Source organism: Nuphar pumila, chromosome 16 (genome assembly GCF_984573655.1).
Source record: "Nuphar pumila chromosome 16, dmNupPumi1.hap1.1, whole genome shotgun sequence".
In the NCBI taxonomy this organism is placed as follows: Eukaryota; Viridiplantae; Streptophyta; class Magnoliopsida; order Nymphaeales; family Nymphaeaceae; genus Nuphar; species Nuphar pumila.
This window is the reverse complement of record NC_143264.1, coordinates 4,813,764-4,826,374: the sequence shown is the minus strand read 5'-3', so window position 1 is coordinate 4,826,374 and position 12,611 is coordinate 4,813,764. Positions and strand designations below refer to the sequence as shown.

General features: G+C 33.0%; 1 protein-coding gene across 4 annotated transcripts in view; it reads left to right on the top strand.

Moving 5' to 3' along the window:
• The first annotated feature begins 10,446 nt into the window (after nt 1–10,446).
• LOC149812747 (E3 ubiquitin-protein ligase UPL1-like) overlaps nt 10,447–12,611 on the top strand; it is a 34,027-nt gene continuing 31,862 nt past the window's right edge. For 3 of the 4 annotated variants that reach the window (XM_089991432.1, XM_089991431.1, XM_089991434.1), the window contains exon 1: nt 10,447–10,753. In XM_089991432.1, coding sequence (XP_089847558.1) covers nt 10,721–10,753 — 33 coding nt within the window. In that variant the 5' untranslated portion in view covers nt 10,447–10,720. The remainder of the gene's footprint in view (nt 10,754–12,611) is intronic. The other variant, XM_089991433.1, reaches the window with a different exon arrangement.

Below are 12,611 nucleotides of genomic sequence, written 5' to 3'. Positions count from 1 at the left end.
AAAGCTTGGAAATTTTCCTATCTTAAAATTCCCTCACTTCCTAATGCCTCTTAAGGTCACATTTGGAAGTGAATCTCGCATTTTTCGGTAAAATCTTTGCAATAAACAATAAATTAAAAATATCAAAAGTATTTTTTATAAGAAAATAGAAATAGAAATAATTAAAAAATACATGAGTTTTTTATGATAAATAATTTATAAAATATAAATATTGTGTTTAAAACATGATATTTATTTTTTGATGAAAAATTCACAAGAAATTGTCGTTTTTAACTTTCAAGTAATTTCTTGCAATATTATCTTAAGATTTTTATGAATTCGGTGAGATTTGTCATTATGTTGGCTACCATCATACACCTTTGGCTCTATCTAACTAGTTTTTTTGTCACTATCATGAATATTTTTTTTGCCTCTTCTTGTTTTGCCTTCTTCTTTCCCAATTCCTCGTAATATTTAACCATCGACATCCTGATATATTTTATGTCCTCCTGAAAAAGGTCATTAGCAAATAACTAATTATCTTATATTCTAAATACCAAACAAAACTATACATGATAGTGTAACTACGTAAAACTGAGTTGCATCTCATTACTCAAATACTTCATATACATTAGCACAAATATACCGCAATTATAAATGTAATAAGTGCATTGTAAAAAATATGTTCATGTACATATTGAGTTAATAGTCATATACGAAAGTAATCACTCATTATCTTATTAAAAAACTCCCTTCACAAAATAAATTTATCATTCAGTATAAACATCGTAGTCAAACTGCTCTACAAAATAATATACATGAAACTCAACTTTAATCATATTTAATATGAGCGCAAACTAAAGGCGTTATTGAATAAGTTAATAGTTTGTACTAGATCTGCGACATTCTTATCTACATTCAGTGTGGTCCTAGTATAATTGTACAACCTGAACTTCTTTGCATTCATGTTCATCTTTTCAGAAACTTAATGTTGATTGCCCTAGTAAACAAAAACTAAGATGTGCAACATAAATCGGGTTGAAGACATAAGCACACATCATGTATAGTGTAAATATAAATGTAAGTATATACTATAACAAAAACCCAATACACTGACAGTTATCTTGTCACTTTCCATGAAAAGATACTACAAGTTATAGCTCTCCAAGAAAATAGAGCCCCAAATTGCTCATGGGGTTTGTTAATCATTTGTTATGAATAACAACGTTAAACAGTTAGTTTATGTAATTCAGGCAAAAAATAGAATTATCATTTTTGAGAATCACAAGTTAAGGTAAATGGTCTTTGGTAATTCTTTTCTGTTAACCGATCATGCTCATATGTGTATTCAATTTTGGTTATGAACATTTATAGATGCTACATAAATAACATTTGTGATACATTCATGTTAGAATTAAATAAATGTGTATATAAATAAAAAAACATGCAAACATAACACTTACATCACTCGTCAACAATGTCTCCAATGACAAATGCATACTCATACTCTGATTATTCGGGTTATTGTACTGATTGATTTTTATTTACATGTTTTCATAAAAAAATATAATTGAATATAAACATGTACATGCACTACAAATAAATGTATAAACATACAACATGCTTTCTCATACATCTTATCAAAATCGTTGCATATCTATAAGTGGTTGGTTTGAATGCAACCTTTTTTATGTTAGGTTTTCTTTAGGTGATTTATTCATGTATTGTCCTTTTGACTGTAATTCATTAAAAAAACTTTCGATAAATATATAAGAATAGCTCATTCAATATTTTTTAACAAATACGCACACATAAACACTCATACATTTTATAATAGTCGTTTAGTGAGATACTGGAGTTGAATTCATATCCAAATCTGTATCAAACTTGACCTGTTTTTTTTAACTAATTCTCTTATTTCATAATAATGTTTTTATGCTTTATATGAATGGACTAAGCATGACAGATTAGGAGACATCACTTGACTCACTTATGAGTATTTTTATGATACAAGTGAATCCAATTTAAATCTTACAAGCAAACTAGTATGCCAAATGACATGATGAGTGTGAATACCCAAAGCTAAAAACTATCTACAACCTTGATGGAAATATTTATGAAAGAATGACTAGTATGAATATCCAAAACACGAACTTGTTTCATATCTTGATGAAAAGTACTATTGAGAAAAACTACTATATTTAATAGTGATGCAAATTGATTGAATATCCTATCAAGCAAAAATTTAGATATCAATAGATGATTGAAAATTTTGACCATATATCTCAATATTGTGAGAAAATGATATCAGTATGGTCATTTAGTATGTGTGCCCCTTATAAATGCATATTGATACAATAAAAGGGAAAGTATCTAGACAATTTTTTGTCTAACGATGAAAAATACTTCATGAATATATTTCTTGAAAAAAAATGGAGTAATTAAATTTTACATGTTAATGATACTCGCATTTAAAGGGCCCTTAAGAGATCATATATGCACATCGAGAAAAATTAGTCTAAAGCATAGTAAAAACAATTACTTGTGATGAAAACCCAACAACATGATATAGATCAAACCAAGTCAACTGACTCAATGGGAAAAACAAGTCAGCAAAGTAATTGGATAAACACTTGTATAAATATAAAGATAGATAATATATTTATCACATTTCTGATGTCAAGTGCTCAAAACTAGCATTTAAAAACTTTCCAAGTCAACTCGTTGATTTGGTTTGGATCGCCTATTTACTAGGTCAACCCTGTGCCCAGACTCATCTAGAGAAAAAACTTGTCCAAACTTGGTTGACTTAGTCAAGACTCATTTGACTCTTCTGAAGCAAAATTATTGAAGATCTTGAAGTTCAATTCAATTTCTTGATAATAAATGACTAGTTGTGACTTAGTTGTAACTTATATTGATTTAGTGATTTTAGAAGTAATCATAGTCTTTTATAGTTGTTTTTTGTATTTATTTGATTAATATACACTATTTTTATATAAAATCAAAAGTTAACAAAACTTAGACGAGTCACCTAGTTGACCCGCTCGAGTCATGAATCCCTATTGGGTGAGTCGATTATTGAGTCATTGGGTTTTCAAACCATGCTTAAAACCTATGTTTTTTTTAATGAATTTATATCAAACTCTTAATGAGATTTGTATTTCTTATGACTAAGGTGTTTCAAATAGGTTTATTACCTTTGACATACTTACCTATATGTGTGTGAAGGGGGGTCACCTTCTATGAGACTCAAGCTTGTCTCTAGCATACCCATGAATCTAGGATACTGTGTAGGACCCTTAATGCACCACTTTATATATAATAGACACACATTATCATCTGAAGTGAACGTGCGTGTTACGTCTAAAAAGTCCATTAAGATCTTTAGTTCAAAGCTAAGCTACTAAAGTTTTGGATTTATAACGACGAAATAACACTAAATGAAGATTCAAACTTAAAAAGTATATTTATTTATACATAGGAGCATCATGAGTAGTTTTATTCTTTTTATAATTTTGATTCAAATTGGGGATATTGATGGAATTGTCTCAAAATTATGCATTTATCTAGCTTAAACTCTCAATCATGTTTTGACTTGACATTTGACTAAGCAACCTAGTTAGACTAAGTTCATGGTTGATTTGACTTTAAACTTTCTACACTAGTTTTTAGTGGAATTTATTGTCGACACTTAGACACTTACATGAGCTAGCCATTATCTGACTGTTGGACTCTTAATTGAGTAAACCATTTTCGGACTGTTAACCACTAGTCAGTGGATATAACCATTATACATTTATTCTAACCATTGAATATTTACTCGTAGCTGTTAGATATTTATTCACCTAAGTTTATATATACTAGGAACCCCTTGTGATCTGTATCCTTTCATTATCTTGTGTCTCACCCCTCACTTTTCCTATCTAAAGCTACTCAGAAGTGATGTATCATAGTAGGCGACATACAAAGTACAAGTTGGGGTCATGTTTAATGTGAGAAGACATGACCTGATTATATCATAGAAGTAAAGTTACAATCAGACCTATTACATCGAGGAATCAATCTTAGAGGGCCAACTATTGTTTTAAAGATAGCGCTGATATGTGTACCTCCAAGCAAATTCCTTATGTGATTGAGTATATGCTTCAACTAATTTTCTAACAAAGTTTGGTATGCATATGAACTAATAATGGGTGTTTGAAATTTCCCCAAAGAAATTAAATATGAAAATAATGAGTGTTGCTCTAATTCAAAAGAATTATCCTTTGAAGCATATGTCCCAAACCATAATTGCTATGGGCAAAGATCATGTTAGGTACTTGACATGAGATTCTCATGTTCCATTAAGGCTGCAACAACAGCCTATACTGCATGATAATTATCACGACTAACTTGGTCTAATTAGTTAAAGATCCGGTTTTCAGAGGAGTAAAGAGCAATGTTGTTAATATTGTGAATTGGCCTGAATCAACCAATTCATGTGGTATCGGTCCAAAATCAATGCGAAACAAGGTTGATTAGGATTATTTTTTAAAAATGCTTAAAAATCATTAAGATGGGTTTTAATATTATTTTAATATTTTAGTGACATGTGTTGAAAATTGGCTATTTCAAATTGATTTAGGACAAAATCGAAATAGACTGATTCCCTAAATCATTTTGAAAATCGATTCATGGCCGATACTAATACTAACAACATAAGTAAAGAGCCACTTCATAAAATCTGTTTAATATAGATTTAAGCAGTTTGGATTCACATTGGATATTCCACTAATCGAAGCCCCAATCAAATTTGAATTTGGATTTGGATTTAGTCCAATTATAATCGAGTATTGTTTTGGCTTACTAAATTTGACTCAATGGAGTGGAATTTGGTTGGCTATCAAATAAAAACCAGCTTATCGACATCCCTACTAGTTATTAAGGTTTAAAAGGACCCAACTTAAACCAATTGGAATACAACCTAATTTGGTGGCCTCAGTTGGGCTTGTCAAGCCCTAACAGGTCCTTGGTCAAACCAGACCAAACTAACTGGATGTCCACCTCTTTCATTGCAAGGAGGCAAATGCCCTCGACACATGAGGGTCATTTGACTTAAAGAAAGTTTTCACTAACAATTTTATATTATAAAGAAAATAAAAGAAAAGAAAAAGATTTAAAGAAAAGATATTTATTGGTTTAATGTGATGTGTCAATCTTAAAAAAAAATGAAGTGAGGAGCTATGGTTGAATCGAGATCAAGTGCAATGTGATTATAATCTTTAAGTGTGCTGCTGCACTTGATCACCCATCACATGTTGTTAGGCCCCATAGTTGACAAGTTGTATGTCAAAGATGGTGAGTGATCAGGTGCAACAACATACTAAAAGTGTGGAATCACATTGCACTCGATCCTCCCTCGTGTGCTTTGAGGCAATGTTGTCAAACCCAATCTGATTAAGATCGAATCTACCAATTAAACAATCAAAATAAGTGTAAATTCAACCATTATAAAAACTGGGCAGATTTTTTGTTGAATCAGGATGATTTTGTCCACAATCAATTCATTTGCATGCTTTTTAACATATATTATAAAAAAATAAATAAAAACTAAACTTTGGGGCTTCAGTTTGATTTAAATTGATTATATGATCTTTTTGAGAGAACAATTCACTTTTCCCCCCAAAAAAAAGAGAGAACAATTCACTTGGTGAACCTATTTTAACAACGAAAAATGATCGTATTGTCCTTGCAAAATGGCATGCTTCACGAAATGCCTACCAATTTAATGAAATTTCCTACATGTCCAAAATTTTGATTCTTGGTTTTTTAAGGATATTTTCCCCTCTGCAAATACAGTACGATGTTTGCAACTCATTGTTGCGAATGTCCTCAGAATGTGCAAACATCTTTTTACTAAAAATAACACATAAGGAGCACATACAGGAGGACCTCTGCAAATATAACACTATGTTCGCAACTCATTGATGTTAATGTTCTGAAAATCTACGAACTTTCTTTAGCTAAATACCCTAACATTTGCGAATGTCCTGACTTTCACATGTGAATGTCCTCACACATTTATGAACGTCCTCCTGGTTGTGCCCCTTGTGCGGTTTTAGTAAAAGGAGGTTCACACATTTTGGAGACCTTCACAACTATGAGTTGTGAAGATCTCCAAAATATGTGAACCTTGTTTAACTAAATACTCTCACATTTATGAATTTTTGACACTTTACATGAGAATGTCCTCACACATTTTGGAGACCTTCACAACTATGAGTTGTGAAAATCTCCAAAATATGTGAACCTTGTTTAACTAAATACTCTCACATTTATGAATGTTTTGACACTTTACATGAGAATGTCCTCACACATTTGCGAGCTTGTGCCCCTTATGCAGTTTTAGTAAAAGAAGGTCCATACATTTTGAGATTTCACAACTATGTATTGCGAATGTTCCCAATTTGTGTGAACCTTCTTTAATTAAATACTCCTATATTTGTAAATGTTTTGACCTTCACATGCGAATATCCTTATACATTAATAAATGTTCTTCTGCCTGTGCCCCGTATGCAATTTTAGTAAAAGGAGGTTCACACGTTTTAGGGATCTTCACAACTATACATTTAACAAAATACTTCCACATTTGCTAATATCATGACCTTCATATATGAATATCCTTACACAATTATGAACTTCCTCCTACCTGCTTCATGTACTGTTTTAGTAAAATGACGTTCCAACATTTTAGGAGCATTCACAACTATACATTTAACTAAATACTCCTATATTTGTGAATATCTTGACCTTCACATGCAAATGTCCTCGCACATTTACAAACATCCTATTGCATGTGTCTCTTGTGTGATTTTAGTAAAAGAAGGTTCACACATTTTGGGGACAGTTGCGAAGGTTGTACTATATTTGTGAATGACTTTCTGCTTGTGCCCCTTATATTTTTTTTAGTAAAAAGTGGTTCTTATATTTTAGAGACATTCACAACAATGATTTGCGAACTTCTTGCCTATGTCATTATGCATATTTATTTATTTTTCAATAGAGAAAGCTAGGATTAGGCAGACCCCTATTAGTTATACAACTATACCATTGAGATTCTAGCTTGCAACGTCCTAACTCCTACCATATAAGTGGAGCCCTCATTGGTTTATTTATTTATTTGTAGTAAAAAAAAATTGCACATTTTGAGAACATTCACAAAAACCAGTTGCAAACATCATGTTATATTTTCATAGGGGCAAAAATGTTCTAAAAAAGTCAAGATTCCAATTTTTGGATATGCAAGAGATTTCATTAAATTGGTAGGCATTTGAGGGAGCCCACCATTTTATAAGGACAATACAATCATTTTCCCATTTAACAACATTGGTTTGTGAATGCGGGTTTGAGTGCCATATATTTTCTAAACTTTTACAACTGAAATTATTGGTTTTTAGATGGCTCCATTTAGAAATATGTGATGTAAAACTTCTTCCATGTAATCATTTTTTTTCAAAGTTATTGCGGACATGTTGCCAGAAAAAAAAAGTAAATGCAAATATTTTTCAATTAAACATAGTAATATTAAGATCATTTGGAGTATAAAAGATATTTAAGAAATTTTTGTACCCTGTAGTATATCTATAGGGGTGTCAATGGGTGGGATATGGTTCAGACCTAGGTGAGTCCAAACCCGAATCTGTTTTTGAGGTGCTGGTACCAGGTCAAGACTCAAGTCCTATCAGGTCTGCTATAAGAAAAAAACATAGCTGGGTCCTAAGGATTACATGAACAAGACCGAGTCCATACTCACTAAAATAATATTTTTTCATCTTGTTTTATACTGAAAAATCTCAAGTCTTAATCGGAATTCATCTTGGACCCGAGTCTGGTATGAAATTCCACAAATCATACCTGACTCTATATACTAATTGGACCCTTTGGGTCTGACCCTGTTTCTAATCAAATATCCTTTTTATCACCAAACCCTGGGCTTATAGGGTTTGGTACCAGACCGACCCATTGACACCATAGTGACAAATGTTAAAAATTACATAATCTCATTTTTCAAAAACTCGCCAGAATTTGAATTTTTTTTTTTTATAAATCTCACATTTTTTGACAAAATCTCGGCAATAAAAAAATATAAAAAATATTTTTATAAGAAAATATTAATAAAAAATATTTAAAAATAAGAAATATTTTTCGCGTTCAAATCATGGTATTTATGCTTTTTCATAAATCTGGTGATATTTTGAAAATCTTGTGAAAAATTGCCGTTTTAAACTTTCAGGCAATTTCTCACGATATTATCTCAAGAATTTCATAAATCAAAATCTTGCGATATTTGTCACTATCATTGACACCCCTAAGTATACTCCCTAAATATATTGTTGAAATAAATATCCACAAATTATTGTAATTTTTTTCAAGGTGAGACGTAAAGATTTTTCTATAAATGCACCATGCCTTTTAACAATTTAAAAGTTCACCTAGTCTTTGCGGGTTTTTAGTAATTTTCAAATGACCACCAAATTAGTTTTAATTAATATATCCACCAAAGTTTTCTTATATTTCAAGGTCCCTCCAAAGTTTTAGCATTTGTTAAGCAGATAAGCCCATGAGTTAGCAACCATTAAAGTTCACATTTGGTATGTTTTAAGGGTATATAAAATAGAATTATATCAAGCATGATAAAAAATTGTAGACACATTATTATAGGAGAAGATGGTAATTTTGATGTTATTATCAACATTTACACAAGATTAGACCAAGGACGGTAGAGAATGAAGGGTATTAGATTAAATGTTGTTGAAGACTTAAAATTTTGAGGTATGTAAGCAGTGGAAAAAATTTAGTGGATATGCAAATTATGACCAAATGTTTGGTGGGCATTTCAAGATTTACCATTTTCTCCTCATAATCCACTTTAGATGTTGAAAAATTTAGAAAATTCACCTAAGTTTTCTTTGAATATGAAGTTCTCATTTACTCTTAACTTTCCAATTAAGTTTTTAGGAATTAGCAAAATATTAAATTTAAATAATAAGAGAGCTTTTTTTTAACACAATAAGGTCAAATGGCAACCTTGGGCATTAACTAAGATATCATAACAGCAATTGTCATTACCTTAATAAGAAGTTGGTTTTACTTGAGAAAAAAAATGCTATGAAAAGTGACGAAAAAAAAAATGTTGGTTTCTTAGTCTTTTTTTTAAAAAAATTGGACAACCTCCCTTCATTCCTAATGCTTCCTTCCAGCTAGGGGTGAGCAACTGCCTGATAGGCCAAGCCGACCCGACCCGACCCGCAATGGGCCAAGGTTTTAAGTCCGGGCCCATTAGGTACCGGGCTGAAGTTATTTATTATTTTTTTAATAATATAACCATTTAAAATTGTAACTATTATATAATAACTTAATAATTATTACTATTTACCTAATTAATTATATTAATTTTATGCAAACTATAAAGATAATTAATTGGGTGCATGGAAAGTTGAGAACTTGTTAATTATTACTATTTACAAATGAATTTGGCCTGAGCTAGACCCGACCCGCTTCACAATGGCTTGTTCCGCTAATGGGCAGGGCCATGGGCTGCTCTTCAAACTCAAACCTGTTAAGAAACAGGCTAAAACCCGGCCCGTTCGTAAACAAGCTGGGCCATATCCAGGCCGTACCACACTTAAAGCCAGGTGGGCCAAGCCCTAAACGGCCCGGCCCCATGCCCACCCTTACTTTTAGCTGCCCAACACCACACCTTAGAAAGTTGATCTTTTAAGCTTTGCTTGAAAAGAAAAATATATTTACTACAAACACATGTATGCACAAATAACTTATCAAGTTTCATTTGTTCTTACTTTCTTTGTTTTTTTAGTAAATTTGAACATAAAAATATAATCTAAGTCGTTGGTTTAGTAGGGGGATCAACATTTGGGTTGCTAGATTTGGGCACAAATAACTTATCAAGTTTCATTTGTTCCTACTTTCTTTGTTTTTTAGTAAATTTGAACATAAAAATATAATCTAAGTGATTGAAAAATCAATGGCAATAAATGCATTGAATTTTTAATTAAAACATAATTTTCATTGAAAAAGTACAATCTTGACCACACATAACACATCTACTTAGATTGAGTCAAAACAACTTGCATCATTGCCAGATCGTTTAGACATACAAACAGTCACAGCAAGTATGTTTCTACATGAAAAATGCATAAATTGTTGCAAAAAAAAACATTAATATTTTTTTTTTTCTGATAAAAGAAATCCTTGCTTCTAAGAGAAGGCAAATTTTTGGACTTCACAGGGGTATAATAAAAATGATGAATAGAAGAGTGGGGCAATCTTAGGAATAATGGTCTCATATTTTTGTTTAACTTTCCTTCTTTTCTCTCTCTGTCTTTGGTTATTAATAAAGAAAATTGAAGCCCAAAAAACTTTCACCTCCTTTTCAGGATAAAAAAAGCTCTTCCTCTTCTTTTTGTTGTTGTGTTTGGGTGAGAAGAGAAGAAAACCCTCTCTCTCTCTCTATCTCGTTTCCTGATGATCCATTGTGGTGAAGAAAAGAACTCTTCCTAACGACGTCTTCTCTCTCTTCGTTCAAGTCTCTGACTGCGGGAGCGATTCCCGATCCGTTCTCATTCGGAACCGATTCTTTACCGGCGAGAGACCGTTCGTCGTCCGGCCGAAAATCGGTCGGATGCGTTCTTGCGGTTGAAGAGCTGGTGGGTGATCCGGAGGGGGCCGATAATTCAAGATGAAGTTGAAACGGAGGAGGGTTCTTGAAGCGGTACGCCGAAAAACCCTAACCTTTAATCTTGGGCGTGCGTGTTTTCTATCCCGATGATCGATTTTCGTGGTTTTTCCCTTCGGTTATTGATCGGAATTCGCCATTGGTCTCATCGCAATCGGTCGGGTTTCGTGTTTGTCTTGCTGATTGTTGGGTTTCTTCCAATATGTGCTGATCTTCTGGTTTTGCTGGTTGATTCATTGGTCTATGCCGTCTCAGTGAAAAATGTGCTGCGATGATCTTCGCGATTGCGTGGCATGCACCACTGATCATGCAGGAAGTTAACGATACCAAATATTAACCTGTGTGTGAGTTTATCGTATGGGGTTTTTCGTCTTGTAGGTTGAAAGACTACGAAAAGATTACGATTTTTCTGAATATTTATGATCCCCATCAGTTTTTCTCCGATTGTTTCTATTGCCATTAACGTAGAGTGCTTTTCTTTTGAGGTTTGATATGTGGGAGCTACCAGATTGTGTCCATTGCTTCGGTTAGATTGTTAGTATATTTGTTATGTTTTTGTTTTCTAGATGCTAATAATACTATCGAAACCGGTTCTGATCGAGCAAATTTCGTAAATGGGTGATCAAACACGTAGGATTGATCGAGAAATGAGCGCGATAGAGTCTATTAAGCTGCGTATCGGATTCTTGTTCGCAAAAGATATCAATTGGGGAACTGTGGGAGCATGGTCTACTTACTAGAAAAACTGATGCTTGGAGGCATTCATCAGTTTGTGGCGAGTTATGACCTCGTAATTGTGTTCTGTATGCTTTGGCGATTTCATCTAATTGTGGATGGCTTCTGTATCAGATGGATGGTGAAAAATGCGAATTCTTAATAGTTGGGAGTTTGTAGAGAACGATTAAGTGATTCTGAATAAATACTTGTTCTTTTTCTAAGGCTTTATGTTGTTTAAAAGGGGTTACCTTGATAAGAAGATGTCAGTAGGTGCTCTTGTTCCCCTCACTCAGGATGAGCGTACTCTTTGTGCTACTTAGATGTTCCCTTTTTATGTCAGATCTTCTGTAGTTTGGATGATATCGTTATTACATGGGCTGATATATGGGTTGCTGTATAATCAAGAACCAGCTGCATGGTCATGTTCAGATGATTTTTTTTCTGTAGGATCTTTGGCGATTGAAGTTGTACATTCACCTAGCGAGTGTTTTCTACCTTAGATGAACTTTTCCTTGGACTCTGTTTGTAGATTGTAGATTCTTGATAACAATGTAGATGATAGCTGAGAGCTATTGTTGGTGTGCATATCTCTGATGCTATGACTTAGTGGTAGTTTGTTGGAGCTTTGTCTCCACATTAGGATCACTCTCCAACTTATCTCACATGCAATTCGTATAGTGAATTGGTTCCAGCATGCTTCCCCTTCTGCTTTTATTCCCTTGTGCTGGTTAGTGGAAATGTTATACATTCCCTGTACTCTTGCTTATCTTGATCTTCTTGTTGAGCTTATGGCTTACTCTGATTCTAATTTGGATCGGGATGTCTCTTTGGTGCTTTGGTACTAGATTATACTTTTTTGGGATGACTTGCTTCATGGAAATTAGGGACATAGCATTATGCTACCCTCTCTTAGTACAGTCCAATATCGTTTTATGGCCTTGCTGAGTTAGTTTACGTTGGCCTGTTGTTTGATGAAATCGGTGTTCCTTTTGGTTTTACATCACTCTAGTATGAAAAGGACAATGGTGTTTATATTTTGCAATATGTTCTCCCATTTTCCTGAGAGAATACGGACACGAGATGATGTTATGAGTGAGAGTTCTTGAACGGAGTCATCTTATTCCTATGCAATATGTATGAGCTTCAACTACCTTCTTCATGAAGTTATTTGTTTTCT